Source organism: Oncorhynchus kisutch, linkage group LG11 (assembly GCF_002021735.2).
Source record: "Oncorhynchus kisutch isolate 150728-3 linkage group LG11, Okis_V2, whole genome shotgun sequence".
Lineage (NCBI taxonomy): Eukaryota > Metazoa > Chordata > Actinopteri > Salmoniformes > Salmonidae > Oncorhynchus > Oncorhynchus kisutch.
The window spans coordinates 6,244,020-6,264,084 of NC_034184.2; the positions used below are offsets into that span (position 1 = coordinate 6,244,020).

The 20,065-nt window shown below is 42.6% G+C and overlaps 1 protein-coding gene across 2 annotated transcripts in view; it reads right to left on the minus strand.

The window, feature by feature from the left end:
* Positions 1 to 20,065, minus strand: part of LOC109900091 (polypeptide N-acetylgalactosaminyltransferase 2) — a 129,460-nt gene that overhangs the window by 29,778 nt on the left and 79,617 nt on the right. The window contains exons 1-2 of one of the 2 annotated variants that reach the window (XM_020495815.2): positions 18,266 to 20,062; positions 14,137 to 14,290 (exon numbers count right to left, since the gene is read on the minus strand). In XM_020495815.2, coding sequence (XP_020351404.1) covers positions 14,137 to 14,290; positions 18,266 to 18,269 — 158 coding nt within the window. In that variant the 5' untranslated portion in view covers positions 18,270 to 20,062. Of the gene's footprint in view, positions 1 to 14,136; positions 14,291 to 18,265; positions 20,063 to 20,065 lie in introns of those variants that run through there. The other variant, XM_020495814.2, reaches the window with a different exon arrangement.

The window sequence follows — 20,065 nt, forward strand, 5'->3', positions numbered from 1 at the left end:
CAGACTGAGCAATTCTTTTTTTAACCTTCCTTGGAGATGGTGTTTTCTGCCTACTCAGTCTGTCATAAAGAGGTAAACTGTCTATAACATGTTTGAGATGACACGTAGCGGGTGTAACATGAAACGGAATATGGGAGTTTACAATGTACCTGGCAAGGCTCCGGCATTTTAAATTTATATGCATTTCACTATGTTTCCGTAAGCGTACAGTGTAAATTCCAGATCCTGCTCCAGATACCTGTCAGTGGATATGTCTAGGCACCAGATATGGGTTCAAATATTTGTCATTGAAATAATACAATGTATTATTTCAATTACTTTCACATACATTTCAAAGTAAGTATTTAGAAAAAATGTTTTTGAAAATACAAATATTTGAATATTGGAATGTATTTGGAAATAGATTCATATTTTATACTTTCCAAATATGTTTTCAAATTCAAATAGTCTATGTATTTGAACCCAGGTCTGGTTAGTCTTAGGGGTATATACTGTAATTTCACATACCCAGTATTTCTAGAAAATTTTTGAAAAAATAAATTCAAATACACACCAGAGAAGAATTAAAAATATTTTTTTTAATTAAAAACGCATGTATTTGAATCCAGATCTGGTAGGCACTATAACACGATGGCACTGAAGAAGAGGCCATTTCCTTTGAGCTACAGGAAAACGTGTACAGCCTGTGCCTGACTCGAACATAGCACATGTACACCCTCCACAGGATGATTCCTAACCTACATTACTGTTAGGACTGCATTCACATTAAAGTCCATGCTTCTGCGATTGGATGTAAAGTGGTCAAGTAAACCAACCCCGGCTTAACCCTTGACACCGGATGTGTACCAAACAAACTGCGGCCCTTTTCTTTGCACAGACAACATCATACTTCATGTAATGTAGCTCCCTCTGAGCTGTGTAATAGAAACGAGGTGTCAGTAACAAGACACTGTGGGGAGGGGATATGAAAGAAATAGTTTGAAGACAAAACAAGCACGGCTGATGAGTTGCTTTGTCTAGCCTAATGCCTGGTCCTTCGGTGGCCTATTCACGTGCACGCCATGCAGCGCTTCAATGCGACCCTCTCACATTTCTCATGAAATATTCATCTGGCAGTGTACACCGAGAACACTTCATTAGAATGGGAAACAGTGGCTAAAATGCCAGACAACGGTTACAGAGTCCCCGCTGGGTCGACAGACGATACATAAAACATTCTCATTAAGACCCGTAGCCTCCAGCAGGCCTCCTGCCATCCAAGGTAACGCTCTGTCTGAAGAGTAAACAAGAAGCCAAGCAATTTAAGCTTGTCTAAAAAAAGGACATTGAAATAAAAAGCCTCCATTTTGATTGGCTCTAAACAGACACACAGCTCTGTTGTGATGAGAATCAGGAGTAATCTCCCACCTAAGTGTTTGATGGTGCCTGGCAGACAGCCGCAGGCAGAGCAGAGATGGGGAAGAAAGGAAGCTGAGCTGACTTTAGAAAACCGAAAGAGCTCTCGCTCACATCAAACAGTGATAGGAAACTGATAAAGAGAGTTGTACAGAAAACGTCACTGATGTGACCATATGTCTAGCACCTTACATACAGTACAGTAGGGATAGTGGTACTTAGGCAGGGAGTAATCTCAGAAACTCAGAACTAAAATTGTGCATATTGCGTCGAATGCTCGACTAAGTTCTGGGGGTACTAGAAAGCGGAGCGAAAAGCAGGACAGAAGCTCCACCCCCCATTCTTTGCAAGTTTCAAGGTCAAGTCTATGGGCCAAATGTCCCCTCGCCATGGCTCAGGAGGTGTATTAACAAATAAAATAGGTGAGACATCTTCCACTGGTGCCAAGAAAGAGTCCAGGACAAGAAAAAACAACAGTTGAGTTGAAATAAATCCTAAACCCATTTGTACTAATGGTACTGTAGTAGACATGGTTCAGACACTCGGGGTAACCTCCCTGTGGCTCTGTAGACACAGCTCACATTGACGTGGGAATAAAAGAGCTTCAAATGTATTGAAATATATGCATGTAATGCATGCAAATGTTGGGCATACTGTGGGTATCTTTCACTTGTCTGCTAACCATGTCAGCCAGAGAAACTCTGGGAGAGCTCAAACTCTCAGTGAAGACAACACTTTCAAAGACACTGGCCTAATCATGAAGGGTGTCATGGAAACCAATATATACAGTCAATATGTTTTTCCCCTAATCATACCAAATTAGAAATGTATTTTATGTCAACTATAGAGGAAACGTATCCTTGATTCAAATACACTGACTATCACTATGGCCATATATGGTGAACCAGCATTAATTTAATCCCCAGATACTTCAACACACACACACACACACAGAGAGGAGCCAAGCTGGTGAGGCAAACAAATCAATGTGCCACCCCCAGGCATTGATATCAATCCACTATGAATACAGAGACCTCTGCATGAAATAATTTTTAACCAGAGCACATACTGTGATCCTGGCACAGTGACAACTGAGAGATACAGTTCAATCCCCTCCTAGAAGTTACCGCTCTCTACAGACACAAACAAGGGAAATTAAATCAGCATGCGGTACCTCTGGAATAAACAAATCAATCACTGTGAATTCTACCCCATTTCCATGTTGAAACTAACAGGACAGAGTGAATGCTGAAAGAGTGCATTTGATATGGAACAAATTAAAGACTAGTGTAGTTGTAGCATTCATCACAATACTCCTTTTCACGGCAAAGACAGAGGAGAGAAGACAAAAAGCTGAAATATCCATGTTCACATTCAGGCTGGCTGCTTTACCCCCAGCCTGGTTCCTGGTGACTGCTTTATACCCAGCCTGGTTCCTGGTGACTGCTTAACCCCCAGCCTAGTTCCTGGTGACTGCTTAACCCCAGCCTGGTTCCTGGTGACTGCTTATTCCCCAGCCTGGTTCCTGGTGACTGCTTATTCCCCAGCCTGGTTCCTGGTGACTGCCTATTCCCCAGCCTGGTTCCTGGTGACTGCCTATTCCCCAGCCTGGTTCCTGGTGACTGCCTATTCCCCAGCCTGGTTCCTGGTGACTGCTTATTCCCCAGCCTGGTTCCTGGTGACTGCTTATTCCCCAGCCTGGTTCCTGGTGACTGCTTATTCCCCAGCCTGGTTCCTGGTGACTGCTTATTCCCCAGCCTGGTTCCTGGTGACTGCTTATTCCCCAGCCTGGTTCCTGGTGACTGCTTATTCCCCAGCCTGGTTCCTGGTGACTGCTTATTCCCCAGCCTGGTTCCTGGTGACTGCTTATTCCCCAGCCTGGTTCCTGGTGACTGCTTATTCCCCAGCCTGGTTCCTGGTGACTGCTTATTCCCCAGCCTGGTTCCTGGTGACTGCTTATTCCCCAGCCTGGTTCCTGGTGACTGCTTATTCCCCAGCCTGGTTCCTGGTGACTGCTTATTCCCCAGCCTGGTTCCTGGTGACTGCTTATTCCCCAGCCTGGTTCCTGGTGACTGCTTATTCCCCAGCCTGGTTCCTGGTGACTGCTTATTCCCCAGCCTGGTTCCTGGTGACTGCTTATTCCCCAGCCTGGTTCCTGGTGACTGCTTATTCCCCAGCCTGGTTCCTGGTGACTGCTTATTCCCCAGCCTGGTTCCTGGTGACTGCTTATTCCCCAGCCTGGTTCCTGGTGACTGCTTATTCCCCAGCCTGGTTCCTGGTGACTGCTTTACCCCCAGCCTGGTTCCTGGTGACTGCTTATTCCCCAGCCTGGTTCCTGGTGACTGCTTATTCCCCAGCCTGGTTCCTGGTGACTGCTTATTCCCCAGCCTGGTTCCTGGTGACTGCTTTACCCCCAGCCTGGTTCCTGGTGACTGCTTTACCCCCAGCCTGGTTCCTGGTGACTGCTTTACCCCCAGCCTGGTTCCTGGTGACTGCTTTACCCCCAGCCTGGTTCCTGGTGACTGCTTTACCCCCAGCCTGGTTCCTGGTGACTGCTTTACCCCCAGCCTGGTTCCTGGTGACTGCTTTACCCCCAGCCTGGTTCCTGGTGACTGCTTTACCCCCAGCCTGGTTCCTGGTGACTGCTTTACCCCCAGCCTGGTTCCTGGTGACTGCTTTACCCCCAGCCTGGTTCCTGGTGACTGCTTTACCCCCAGCCTGGTTCCTGGTGACTGCTTTACCCCCAGCCTGGTTCCTGGTGACTGCTTTACCCCCAGCCTGGTTCCTGGTGACTGCTTTACCCCCAGCCTGGTTCCTGGTGACTGCTTTACCCCCAGCCTGGTTCCTCGTGACTGCTTTATTCCCAGCCTGGTTCCTGGTGACTGCTTTACCCCCAGCCTGGTGACAGCTTTACCCACAGCCTGGTTCCTGGTGACTGCTTTATTGGAGCATAAGTGACCCTGCATTCCCTTGAGAACTTTCCTGCAGGCGCACTGAACACAGGCAGAAGTAAGCGTCAGTTACTGAACTGCAACTCCTGACAAAGTATGGGCCGACTTATCAAAAGGATCGTTAGGAGGCCTGTGCTCATCCACTCGAGGGACAGTGGAAATGACGGGCTTGAAAGAAGCTGAGCAGGAGGAGGATGGAGAGCGCTGCTAGCCAAGACTAAACAACAGCAAGTTTAAGAGACGTAATTGATTCACCATGTTCCATTATAGTTGGCAGAGCAATCCCAAACAATACATGTCTGTAGCCATATCTAACTTCAATTACTCAGACAATTTATTTATTTTACCTTTATTTAACTAGGCAAGTCAGTTAAGAACAAATTCTTATTATCAATGACGGCCTAGGAACAGTGGCTTAACTGCCTGTTCAGGGGCAGAACGACAGATATGTACCTTGTCAGCTTGGGGATTTGAACTTGCAAGAGATACAGTCCAACGGTTACTAGTCCAACGCTTTAACCACTAGGCTACCCTGCCGCCCCACAATACAGACCCACAAAGAGAATGCTGTCAATTAGCATTTCCAGTTATGCAGGATGATTGAAATGCTTTGACATCTATGACCAACATACAGTTAACTGCCAAAATAAAGGAAACACTTGAGAAAAAGCAGGATACAAAGTACACCAAAAATACAAAGTATGTGGACACCCCTTCAAATGACTATTTCAGCCACACAGGTGTATAAAATCGAGCACACCGCCATGCAATCGCCATAGACAAACATTGATAGTAGAATGGCCTTACTGAAGAGCTCAGTGACTTTCAACGTGGCACCGTCATCAGATGCCACCTTTCCAACAAGTCAGTTTTCTGCCCTGCTAAGAGCTGCCCCGGTCAACTGTTAGTGCTGCTATTGTGAAGTGGCAACGTCTAGGAGCAACAATGGCTCAGCCACGAAGTTGTAGGCCACAAAGCTCACAGAACGGGACCGCCGAGTGCTGAAACACGTAGCGTGTAAAAAACATCTGTCCTCGGGTGCAACACTCACTACCAAGTTCCAAATTGTATCTGGAAGCAGCGCCAGCACAAGAACTGTTCGTCGGGCGCTTATAGAATGGATTCCTTGGCCGAGCAGCCGTACACAAGCCTAAGATCAACATGCAAAATACCAAGCATTGGCTGGAGTGGTGTGAAGCTCACCGCCATTGGACTCTGGAGGAGCGTTATCTGGAGTGATGAATCATGCTTCACCATCTGGCAGTCCGACGGACAAATTTGGGTTTGGCGGATACCAGGAGAAACGCTATCTGCCCCAATGCAGTGCCAACTGTAAAGTTTGGTGGAGGGGGAATAATGGTCTGGGGCTGTTTTTCATGGTTCGGGTTAGGCCCCTTAGTTCCAGTAAAGGGAAATCTTAATGCTACAGCATACAATTACATTCTAGACGATTCTGTGCTTCCAACTTTGTGGCAACATTTTGGGGAAGGCCCTTTCCTGTTTCAGCATGACAATGCCCCGTGTAGAAAGTGAGGTCCATACAGAAATTGTTTGTCAAGATCGGTGTGGAAGAACTTGACTGGTCGGAAAACAGACGGGGTGGTGTGGGGTTGGGGGGCACAGACCTTCCTGACCAAACATCCTGTATACCCACCAGTCATAAACCACAGGCGCTCATGGGAAACCTATAGTGGTGTGGCTAAATGCTTAGTGTATGACACATGAATGACAACTCAAGAGTATATTTTAGGTACTTTAAAGAGTCACTGAACACACTGATTGGTACGTGTTTTTGTGTTGCTCATTAGAAAAAATAGATTTCAGTCTTAGAAGTGTGTTTCCTGACCGATTCCGCCTTTGTTTAAGGATGTTTGTCCGGCATGACACACTGTCGATGCGGAAGCCTATTTCCCTTCTTCAAAATCCCCAGAATGAATAAAAGATAACATTATTACATATTTCTGGAGTTGACGTTTTCACCGAGGATGTTTTAGTTTGACATCTAACTAAGGTGTCTGGTGCACTATTTCTAAAGTTCACAATTGCGTGACGTGTCGTCTTACGTAAACAAAGTCAGAGCTGCTGAGCGGGTCTGTCTCACTATCTATGCTATTGGATAGAGAGCAATCACCGCAGCTGTTCACCCCATGTCAGTGGACAAATGGACATCGTCAAATCAAAACCTTAATTTACCCGTAGTGACGCATATATGTTCCAAACCCTATTTACACACTAGAATAACTGTTTCGGACTCATATCAATGCCTCATATGGATGCCACATAGGCCGTTTTCAAAAGGGATATGTTGCTTTTTAAAGAGTCATTAACGTCTTTGCGGAGACTGAGTTGAGTAATGTCAAACTCCAGGCACAGACGATCATGAGAGATGGTGAACTCCGTGTTAGCTAAGACCACCACAGGCCTTCCCAAACCATAACTCACTGGTGAAATAACTCATACTACAGCGCTCTCCCTAGTGATGCCAAAAGTACCTTCAGTTGGATATGTCAAGTTCATTCTGGGAACAACTACTAACGTAATGTCATGACGTTTCCCTCTTTGGGTACAGCGAGCACCATCTTATCTTCAGACCATGCTTCTCTCAATTACGAGAGGGCTAAGGTTTGAGTAGAGACCAAGCTGAACTCCATTACAAGAGGGCTAAGGTTTGAGCCCATTGCTGAATTCTTAACCATACCACGTGGTTAACTCTGAGGCTATCGAACCGACAGAATAAGAACAAATCTTTGATACTAATTACTAGTCTGCAGCTAGGAATTCGGTATCATTGAACGCGAAGACCGACAACCGCCGAAACATCTATTCTATAATGACATTGCTGAATGTTACTCTGAACTATCCATTCAAACCACGGCAGAGAGAGAGGGCAGACAAACTTTCCAACAGATATCAGGACGACACTGAGCGTAAATATATATATATTGATTGCAATTATTCCCGAATGAGTGAGCGTTCATGTGCAAAGGATTAACATTTCAATTGTTATAATTATCAACTTTGTAGTGTCTTATCTCAGTCGACCCCCACTTCCATTTTGTCCACCAAGCCGTGATGCCGGTTTAGCCCACTAGGGCACATCCGCTATCATTTCCTTGTAACTACATCTACTGTTTGTGCATTTCTGTGATTATTTATTAAGTAAATAAATTATGTAAGACAATTGATGTATGGATGACTCAGTGAAGACTGGGTTCGTGCAGATAACCAACAATTTACTACGTTTGGAATGAGACTAACGTGAGGTAAAGAATAATTAATTAATGAGAAGACTAATTGATCAGATATTAAAATATCAGAAATTTATATTAGGAAAATTATAACTTTGTAATCTGAATATATTCCTTGGTGCTCCGCCTTCCTAGTTAATTACATCTACCTGATTAGTTAATTGATTTGATAAATTGAATTGATTTGATAAACTACAAATAAGTCTTAAGTGATAATGCCAAAGACACGACAGTAAGCAGCACCAATAACTTTTCTTTTTAGACTTGAATATATTTGTCCTGCAGCTCAAGGAACAACCATAATCAAGCTACTAATTCATCTAGAACAGCAGACAAGAATGTTTGTCAAAGACCAGCAAAAATGTAATGAGAGATGAACAGGAAAATGTCATGAGACGAACAGGAAAATGTAATGAGACGAACAGGAAAATGTAATGAAACGAACAGGAAAATGTAATGAAACGAACAGGAAAATGTAATGAAACGAACAGGAAAATGTAATGAAACGAACAGGAAAATGTAATGAGAGACGAACAGGAAAATTATGATTTAAAAAAACAATTAAAAAAAAAACTTTGGATGGTAAAAAAAATGCCATTTCATATTTGTTACTGTCAAATGAACGATTGCCAATTTGCATTTAGATATGCAGGTACAGCATGGGAAGTAGAGACAACAGCTGTGAGTACACAGATATATTTTACTTACACCATAATGATGCTTTTGAATAATCAGGCTTTAACTGCGGCCAGCAATGACATACCTGTGGATTGACTTCCAGGGAGTTTTGTTTACTAACCAGTACCCACCCACCAATATATTTACATCAGTCCGGTGGGACAGCGGGAGAAAGTGTTTTCACAGAGTGGCAGAAATTCTTACCTCAATATATTAATTCGTGGCCACTGAAGAACACTGCTGTCAACATGACCCATGAGCATTAATGGTGGAGAATATTGATCAGATGTCATGTTATATTGTAGCTAAATCAAAATGGTGTACCTCAATCAACATTGCTTCACTGCCTGCTACATCTGGCAAATGTCGTATTTGGTCCATGCTCAGAAGAATAGCACGAGGTGTAATCTCACGAGTCGACATGTACTGTACCAGCTCTATAGAGAAAACCATGTCTCCAGTGCCTACCAGATCAGTTCCCATTTAAAAGGAGTACTAGACTACTAGGTACTAGGGCCAAAACAACAACTCATAGGCTTACTCAAACCATATGGATTTGGCCCTCCTGTCCCGATATCTTGGCAGGGATCGTGCCCAGGTCCCCGGGAGCACAGGAGGGCAGACCAGCCCGGAGAACAATCAATTGTACCTTTGACCAGCGCTCCTTTGGCTGACATGAGGGAGCCAACGTGACAGATAAAGCAGAGGAGCAGGGGAGACTCCTGGGCCCCCTGAAGACATTGATCAGAATGTCAGAGGGAAAGCTACTTTGTTACAGCCACCGACCACTCCCTCTCATTAGCGTTCCAACACATTGGCCTCTGTGCTCCCCCTCTTCCACCCCCTGTCCCTCGTCAATTGTATCTACTTCCATGTATCACGGTCTTCGATATTTCCTCTTGTAACACGCCTCAAACAGGCCTCAAACACAGAATGCACTAACTGTAAGTGGCCCTGGATAAGTGTGTCTGCTACATGACTAAAATGTAAATGTGGGATGAATAGGCATCAGAGATCAAAAGGGGCACTTCCAGTTCAATATTATATGCACTATTGGGGAAGTCCCTGGGCACCTGCCCTAGTCACAGCAATTTCCCTCACAAAAGGACCCACACCCTCCATAAGAGATAAAGAATCCATTATACACAGGGATAAATCTCATGCTTATTCGCTTTGCATTGTCCGATATTCAAACGTTCTGGATATCTGAGGGTATAAGAGCGAGGCCACAGAGGTTTCCACAGGCAAATAAAACGGCAGAGTGATTGTCTAACTGGATGATGAGTGACATGATTATGTGGTAATGGAGGAAGCTCTTCCAGAGTGGGCTTCCTGTTATCTGAAGGTTCTCCCTGGAGTATCTAATATCTACTGACCAGGGCCTGGTTTCCCGATAGCGAAGGAAGTCAGACTTACGAGTGTTTTAATGAGGCATCTTTCCTACAACCGCTGAAGACGTAACGTGTTTCCCAAAACGCCACACAGAGAGAAAGTTTAATAGATTAAATAGATTGAGCAAAAATTTGACTACAATTCGCAAAATAGAACTCAAATTGATTGAACATGAAATTTATTTAAATATGATTGAAATATATTTATATTTTAATGCATTTATCTTGTTTTCATTTGTATTTGTTATGGATCCCCATTAGTTCCTGCCTAGGCAGCAGCTACTATTCCTGGGGTCCAGCAAAATTAAGGCAGTTTATACAAATGTAAAAACATTACAATACATTCACAACACACTGCATGCCCTCAGGCCCCCACTCCACAACTAACACATATCTACAGTACAAAATCCATGTGAATGTGTGTATAGTGCGTATGTTATCGTGTGTGTGTATGCATGCGTCTGTGCCTGTTTGTGTTGCTTCACAGTCCCCACTATTCCATAAGGTGTAGTTTAATATGTTTTTGAAATTTGATTCTACTGCTTGCATCAGTTACTTGATGTGGAATAGAGTTCCATGTAGTCATGGTTCTATGTAGTACTATGCACCTCCCATAGTCGGTTCTGGACTTTGGGACTATGAAGAGACCTTTGGTGGCATGTATTTGTGGGGTATTGGTGTCTGAGATGTGTGCCAGTAGTTAAAACAGACAGCTCGGTGCATTCAACATGTCAATACCTCTCACAAATACGAGTAGTGATGAAGTCAGTCTCTCCTCCACTTTGAGCCAGGAGAGATTGACATGCATATTATTAATGTAAGCTATTTGTGTACATCCAAGGGCCAGCCACGCTGCCCTGTTCTGAGCCAACTTCAATTTTCCTAAGTCCCTTTCTGTGTGGCACCTGACCACTCGACTGAACAATAATCCAGGTGCGACAACACTAGGGTCTGTAGGACATGCCTTGTTGATAGTGCTGTTAAGAAGGTAGAGCAGTGCTTTAATATGGACATACCTCTCCCCATGTTAGCTACTGTTGTATCAATATGTTTGGCCATGACAGTTTTACAATCCAGGGTCACTCCAAGCAGTTCAATCACCTCAACTTGCTCAATTTCCACTTCATCCTTGGTGGCTTCCCAATCAAGATCGGATCCAGAGGTACCTGCGTCTTCGGTTCTGTCTCCCTCTCCGGCGGCTTCTACCTCAAGTTCAGATACTCGGAGCTCCCGGCCACCGGCCCATTCAACGTCAGCACCTGTCATCATAGGCAGCTCTATGGTGAGAGACATCTCGGTCCCCAAGGCAAGAACCCTGAGCACCAGTACAGGACATAAGGCTGCTTCCGACTGTTCTACCACAGATGCCGAGAGATGACACTGCCGTAGTCCATGTGGGGTCAAACGACATCAGGAGAGCTAGCTCGGAACATTTGAAAATTGATTTTAAATGACTGATTTTAGCATTAAAAGACTCCAAAAAACAGCCAAGAATGTCATGTCCAGTACCATCATTGGCCCGCCGGTGTGAAAGATTAGGCAGCCAGATGTTTAATGCCAGCAGTCTAAAAGATTAATGTAGGTCTGCTGGAGTCACTTTTATTGATAACTTTGACGCCTTCTGGAAACAGAAGATACTCTACAGGAATGATGGAGTCCATCCAAATCATCTTGGCTCCTGGACTCTGTCCACGCATTTCAAGGCTACGTTTTGTTTTTTTTCACCTTTATTTAACCAGGTAGGCTAGTTGAGAACAAGTTCTCATTTGCAACTGCGACCTGACGTTGACACAATGACTGGTAAATGATCCAAGGCCAGCTCAGTCAATCCCTACCATTGTGACAATGAGTCGTCATAATGCTGCATCAAATGTACATGATCTTAGGGGCATTGGCAAAAACAAAGTAAGTAATTTAAATAATGTACCCTTAATTGCACCGAATACATCTGTTTATCCTACAGCTATTGTAAGCAGTAATCATGAGCCTATAAACAAAGTTACACTGTTAGCACTGAGGTGGTGTGCAATAGTAGGAATAGCTCACCCTGTACTATCAGTTTCAATGTAAATAACATGAGTAAGTCTACCTCTGACAAGCTTCCCAGTAAAGCATTAAAAGCAATCAAGCAACCCAGAAAAGTGCAAAAAAATAGCCCATATTAACATATGTAGCTTTAGAAACAAGGTCCATGAAGTCAATAACTTGCTTGCAACAGACGACATTAACATTCTGAATATCTCTGAAACTCACTTCGATAATACCTTTGATGATACAGTGGTAGCAATACATGGTTATAACATCTACCGAAAAGACAAATGCCAACTGAGGCGGTGTGGCGGTCTATATTCAGAACCACTGAAATAATACTGTTGAAGTAATATGTCTATAGGTTCATCACTCACTCACTGACAGAGCGTGTGCCCTCAGGCCTGGAGGGAAGCTAAAGTCATTCTGCTTCCCAAAAACAGTAAAGCCCCCTTTACTGGCTCAAATAACCAGCCTGTTACCAACCCTTAGTAAACATCTGGGGGAAAAAAATAGCATTTTATCTGGTCAAAAAATAGCATTTTATCTGGTCAAAAACTATTTCACAGTAAACTAATTGATAACACAATTTCAGCATGCTTATAGGGAAGGACACTCAACAAGCACAGAACTTACACAAATGACTTATGATTGGCTGAGATAAAATATTGATGGAAAAACATATGTTATGGCTTTACACCCCCAGCTATAATGTGCATATAGAGTTACTTGTCTAATAGAACACAGAGGGCGTTCTTTAATGGAATCAGTTAGAATCAGGAATTCCCCAGGGTATCTGTTTAGGCCCCTTTTTTCAATTTTTACTAACGACATGCCACTGAGTGAAGCCAGAGTGTCTATGTATGTGGATGACTCAACACTATACACGTCAGCTACTACAGCGACTGAAATGACTGCAGCACTCAACAAAGAGCTGCAATTAGTTTCAGAGTGGTTGGAAAGGAATAAGTTAGCCCTAAATATTTCTTAAACTAAAAGCATTGTATTTGGAACCAAACACTCACTAAACCCTAAACCTCAAATAAATCTTGTAATAAATAATGTGGAAATTGAGCAAGTTGAGACGACTAAACTGCTTGGAGGAACCCTAGATTGTAAACTGTCATGGTCAAAACATATTGATGCAGTAGTAGCTAGGATGGGGACAAGTCTGTCTATAATAAAGCGATGCTCTGCCTTCTTAACACTATCAACAAGGCAGGTCCTACAGGCCCTAGTTTTGTCGCACCTTGACTACTGTTCAGTCGTGTGGTCAGGTGCCACAAAAAAAGGACTTAGGAAAATTGCAATTGGCTCAGAACAGGACGGCTGTACACAGAGAGCTAATATGAATCATTTGCATGTCAATCTCTCCTGGCTGAAAGTGGAGGAGAGATTTACTTCATCACTTCTTTCATTTATGAGAGTTATTGACATGTTGAATTCATCTAGCTGTCTGTCTAAACTACTGGCACACAGCTCGGACACTCATGTATACCCCACCCCATGTTTTTAAAATTGTATAAACTGCCTTAATTATGCTGTATCCCAGGAAGATAGCTGTTGCCAAAGCAGCAGCTACATGGGGCTCCATTATAAACACAAATACAAAATATTTGGTAACAATGGTTTTGAGAAACAGCTCAGAGATTTACTGATGCTCCTACGAAGGTTCTAACGATGAACTTAGCCTTCAGATGCTTTTGGGAAACTGAGCCGTGGCCCACCCTGAGCAAACATCAAAAGCACAGACATAAATAAAGGTGGACACTGTTGGACCTCAACGAACTACAGGCACCAACTGCAGCATGAACTGCTAACAGACACCATGGATTCATCATGAACTGCTAACAGGCACCATCGATCAACATCAACTGCTTCAACAAGGAAGAAAATTGAAGGGTAATTTGCTATCAATCTACCATCATGACCTCCCACAATAAGCCATCTATTCGCCTGTATTTTTTTCCAGAGGACCTGCATTTACTTTGATCTTTGGGCAGTGAGTGGGTGAGCCAATTGGTAGCTTCAGATGATTGTGCCAAAGGTCTCTGCTAGACTGTCCAGTGTCACTGTGAGGCTTAGTTAGGTTATATTGAGGCGCCAGCAGAAGAAACTCTGTCCAGCGTTATTGTGAGGCTTAGTTAGGTTATATTGAGGTGCCAGCAGAAGAAGAAACCCTGTCGTTAGGCTACGGAGGTGGAAAAATAAAAATGTATACTTGTCTCTGATTAATGTTGCCCTCCTGATAATCAGATGACAGCATGAGGTCCCAGTCTTTCCCCATAAGACATTACTAATAGGTAAGTGCACTGATGTTCGGGGCCAATCACTCGACTACTCACTGCAGTAAAATCACCATGAATTGAGCTAAACTTCTTTCACTCTGTACTCATGTGTTCCCCACTCAATTCCACCCATGACTGAGGTGGAATGGAGACTTACTGGTCGTGTCTGGTGTCAGGGACTCCGCGGTCCATCCTCAGCTTGTCACTCTCCACCTGGTTGAACTTGTTGCGGGCGTAGGGATCCTGCCCTGGCCGCACCACCGTAGCACCAACATATAGGTCCTGGTCAAAGTCTTGCCATCTCACCTTGCCTGCAGACCAGAGCAGAGACACAGGAGAGGAAATGAAGACAGTACAATGGACTGCAGCACAGTAAATAAACATGTTCTAACCTCCCTCCCAGTTACTGGGTAGAAAACAGCTTCTATCACCTTCTGGTTGCAGTTTCTTCACAAGTGTACCTTTGTGTTTATTTTGCACATTCCAGAGCTCACAGATAATTTGAGACTTTCCCAAACTGTAATAACAGTCTGCAGTCAGCTACACTACAAAGACTTTCCCAAACTGTAATAAGAGTCTGCAGTCAGCAACACTACAAAGACTTTCCAAAACTGTAATAAGAGTCTGCAGTCAGCAACACTACAAAGACTTTCCAAAACTGAAATAACAGTCTGCAGTCAGCTACACAACAAAGACTTTCCCAAACCCTAATAACAGTCTGCAGTCAGCTACACTACAAAGACTTTCCCAAACCCTAATAACAGTCTGCAGTCAGCTACACTACAAAGACTTTCCCAAACCCTAATAACAGTCTGCAGTCAGCTACACTACAAAGACTTTCCCAAACTGTAATAACAGTCTGCAGTCAGCTACACTACAAAGACTTTCCCAAACTGTAATAACAGCCTGCAGTCAGCTACACTACAAAGACTTTCCCAAACTGTAATAACAGTCTGCAGTCAGCTACACTACAAAGACTTTCCCAAACTGTAATAACAGCCTGCAGTCAAATACACTTCTCCCGCAGGAGCACCCACTCACACAGCCTAGTCACATTATTATGCATTTAAATAAAAATCTAAATAAAATGCCATGTGTAATTGTAATTGTAATTCTTGTCACAACAACATATGAAAACAAAATATGTCCCCACATAAACACTGGATATTAGTGTGACTAAACACTAATGCAGCTGTTATGTTAATGAAGCCTCTAAAACATACGGCAGCATTCGATTACATTATCTGTCAGACAGGGTAGGGGCACGCAGAGAAAAAAGACCATGAGTAATTAATCTCATTGAGCTCTGACAGCTTGTCTTCAGCATGACAATTAGGAAGGTCTGAGAATAATCTGTCTCAGATGCTAATTGTTCCACAGAAATGGTAAATTGCATGCAGGGGGCATTATAACCGACTAAGTTTGTTGACAAAAAAGCATTTGACCTTGTCATTTCCGTGATTAACAGAAGCCACAGATGACCATCTATGAAATGAATGGTGCAGTCTATTAAATGGTTCAGTCTTATGTCATCACAATTTACAGACATGCAGTAGCACATTTTGTTGTAATCTGTTATTTTTACATCAAATATTTTCACATACCTTAATGCCTAGTTTAATAAATAAAATAAACATAAGACATTACGTTATTAGGTCACTTGTTATTTTGCTAATAGCAGCAGTTAAGCCTGTTAAGGCTGTGTTATTGGGCATGGCCTGCTGGTAATGATGGGACTAGATTTGTAAAGAGGAAATCAAATCCTCCATGCCCGCTGCAGTAAATTCTGGAACATTACATTTACATTTGAGTCATTTAGCAGATTCTCTTATCCAGAGTGACTAAGTTAGTGCATTTATCTTAAGATAGCAAAGTGAGACAACCACATATGACAATCGTATCAAGTACATTTGACCTGAAAGTATTTATCAGCAAAGTCAGAGCTAGTAGGGGGAAGCTTGTTCCACCATTTGAACATAAGGTATACAACGATCCCTTATATAGTATCTTCACTTTAAAGAACTGAGGAACTGGTTCATGCCCAGATCTGCGATCCTGCCCTAAGAAACAAGTTAAGGACAAGTTGTGTCTCTCCTTTATAGCTTCTCCTTGCTGTGAAAGTTAGACAGTTCAACCACCCATCTCTCTAGCTGGAACATTCCTCCTCTGGCTGTGCTTACTAGACAAAAAGCTTTGAAACCGGTCAATCGGAATACATGTTTTTTTGTTGTTGATGCTCAGGTGGTAGGAATCCATTAAGATATAATAGGAGTCTGAAAAGCATCTCTGAGAGAGATAAGGCCAGGTAGATCAGGTCAGTGCAAAATGTATGGTGTACCTTACTGAACTCAACCCTAGTAAACTACAGCACATTGCTGTACATTGTGCAGGCCATCCATGAAGCCTTCTAACTAACAAGGAATGTTCCATGGCACTTCTTGAGCAGAACAGCCACAGCGGAGGAAGACTAATGGTCTGTGGCCTGGTGTGCCGGTCAGCAGATTCCTCATCAAAACACTGCATATAATAACATTGTTAACGAATAAGAAAACAGGAACAAAGCATCGAATGACTCAGAAACTGGGTGGTCTTCACATCTTGATCCAGGAGGAAAGTCACTCACAGCACATAGTCCTGTAGTGTAGTGCACAGTGTATGAAAACACACAGCACACAATACACAATGTACACTACAGTACTGGATGAAAAGTACACAGCACAACACTGTACACTACATTACTGTACTGGATGAAAAGCACACAGCACATGTTTCCTGATCACCAAAACATGTATTTATTTTTTATTTATTGTTGGCCATAAAAGACTAAAACCATCAGGAAATTAGCTCCAAGTGATTTACATGTTGGAAATCTGTTCCCAAGTATTCACACACATAATAGAAATACATATGGGGCGGCAGCGTAGCCTAGTGGTTAGAGCGTTGGACTAGTAACCGGAAGGTTGCGAGTTCAATCCCCCGAGCTGACAAGGTACAAATCTGTCGTTCTGCCCCTGAACAGGCAATTAACCCACTGTTCCTAGGCAGTCATTGAAAATAAGAACTTGTTCTTAACTGACTTGCCTGGTTAAATAAAGGTAAAATTTAAAAAAAAAATTATAATAATATGTGATCATATACAAATAATCATTTATAATAATTGATCCGATTTATAAAGCACTTTTCTGCCAACTGAGATACTCAAAGCGCTTTATAGAGTAGGGGGAAACTCACCTGTGGCGGAAAAATTCTGTGTTTGCAAGATGCATTTGATGTACCTATATAATTATTTGTAGCTTTATAATAGGAGCTTAGTGATGGTAAAGAGCTCTCTGCTTAACTTCTTAAGGTATATGTGGCAGCATTTTCACTTATTTTCAACTTCCTGCTACTCATGCCAAGAATATAAGGTATGCATATTATTAGTAGATTTGGATAGAAAACAGAAGTTTCTAAAACTGTTTGAATCATGTCTGTGAGGCAAAACCCCGAGGACTAACCGTTCATAATTGTTTTGTTTTTTAAGTCTCTGTCTGTTCAGTGATTTCTCATTGGGAAACAATCTTTTTTAGGAACTTGTTCTCAGTTCCTACCGCTTCCACTGGATGTCACCAGTCTTTGGAATTTGGTTGAGGTTATTTCTTTGTGCATTGAAGATGTACGGCCATCTAGGAACTGCGTAACACTGTTGAGAGTTGCGCAAGACTTGAAAAGTAGCTTGGTTTGTGGTCTCCCGTCTTCAATTTGATCGATTATTAACGTTTAAAAATACCTAAAGTAGTATTACAAAAGTAGTTTGAAAAGTTCTCAGGCGACTTTTAAAATATTTTGTAGTGACTATGCGCAATTTGGAAGCTGTTTTTTTTTATTTATCAAGCACGCCAAATAAATTGACATTTTGGATATATATGGATGGAATTAATCGAACAAAAGGACCAATTGTGATGTTTATACATATTGGAGTGCCAACAAAAGAAGCTCAAAGGTGTAGCGCCTGCAGGGTTGAAATATGCTACCCTCTTTGTTTACTGTTGTGCTATCATCAGATAATAGCTTCTTATGCTTTCGCCGAAAAGCCTTTTTAGAATCTGACATGTTGGCTGGATTCACAACACGTGTAGCTTTAATTTAGGATCTTACATGTGATTTAATGGACGTTTGATTATTATATAATTTTATTTGAATTTGCCACGCTGCATTTTCCCTGACTTTTGGCCAAGTGGGAAGCAAGCGTCCCCTATACCATAAGAAGTTAAAGGAATTAAGAAGGCATATTGCCTTGCACATACACATTCGTTTCACCACTTCCCCAGCCTCAGGGTTGGTTCCGCTTTTCCACGTTCACTCCCTGAAGCTCGTCTAGGCGTGAAGTCAAGGACATGGGGCAACTGCAGAATAGAGAACTTAAATGGACAAAACAACCTGTTACTGTTACGAAACATCTTTACTTCAGAGTAACTTGGTCACACAGCATAAGACAAAGAGCCTCAGAGTGACCACAGTTCTTCATTCCATCCTGTTCTTCAACTATCTTCCAAGGGCACCGCTGTGTGGAGATATGAGGAGAAGAGGCTAGCTTGGTTGAGAAAGGAGTAACGGAACTGCCGTTATCACTCGTTTGTGCGTTATGACCTCACACACCCGATACACATAGCCACAAGAAGAAAACAAGGTAGCTTACGATGCCCCGATCTGCCGAGGAGAGGTGGAACCAACCATGACTGAGCAGTTTTGGGGTTTCTATATAAACCCTTTGAATTTCCTCAACGATCATTGACCAGCTCCATTATTGCAATAAATAAATCGATATTAAAAGGTTGATTGTTTGAAGAAATTGAAAGTCTCTTCTCCCTTACTTGATTAGAATTTTAACGACACACCGTCAATGAGCTGCTCCCAACTCAGTGAAGCACGGTAACCTTTTTGTGCCAGAACGCTCACCACATATCAGCTATCAGGTGGCGAGGTGAGGAGTCATATGTGCCAATTATGAATGAAGGGGATGATTAGGTGGCCATGGTGGAATGTGGCCAGGTTGGGAATTTAGCCATGACACCGGGATGAACACCCCTACTCTTACAATAAGTGGCATGGAATTTTGAATGACCACAGAGAGTCAGGACAACCATTTGAACGTCCCATCCGAAAGACGGAACCCTACGCAAGATAATCTACCCAAATGTAATCAAAGTTTGAAATGATTATGTTTTAGTCAAATATTATATCTGTTTAGGCTTCATGTATTTTTTCCCACTGCCCATTTGAGAGAGACAGATAATCAAAACAAATTTCACAAATAAACTAAATAATATATATACAGATGAGATTAAATCAAGAATAGTATAATGGATGAAAGTATTAGCCTATCACTTGTGAAATATATTTCATCACTTATGCTGGGCATCATTCACAAGAAACAATGCCTCTTTTTTTGCTACTTTTTCAAGTCATAGTCACACCCCTCATGTAGCCTAGCTTATGTGTTGATAAGGTTTGTATCACAACTAAAGTAGCTAAATAACTCAATAAAATTAAGCACATTCATCCGCATTACAAAGGATGTAAAGCCTAACTGCGCTTATAATGTGAAGAAATAGCAGTTTATTAACATTTAAAGCTAAACTTTGATGTCTTGCGTAAGCCACATTGGGTGAAAATGTTTTTTTTGATGATAGTGGTTGTATTAATTTGGGATCAATCACATCCCACAACTGTCCCAAACTTTGGAATATTTATTTCTCACACAGAATAGGTCAATTTTTATACTATGGGGGATAGTAGATTGACATAGGCTAGTGCTTTAGCTGTTCGCTAAGCCTTCTCATCTTGTTGGCAGAAGAAAAGTAAATGTGTACAGTTCTTCCAAATACGCACATCGGAATTGGATAAGGACGCGGGCAGTTGTGATGTGTCTTCACTTTAGCCTGTAAGAAAGACCAGATCACGTGATGGAGAGAGGAGAGAGGAGAGAGGTGCTTCGGAGAGCGCAGCACTCAGGGAGACAGCACAACGGCCACAAAAACCATGGATTTTTTTAGCGTGCATTACGGCCACACAAAGGGGATGCTGCTGCGAAATTCGAGACATTA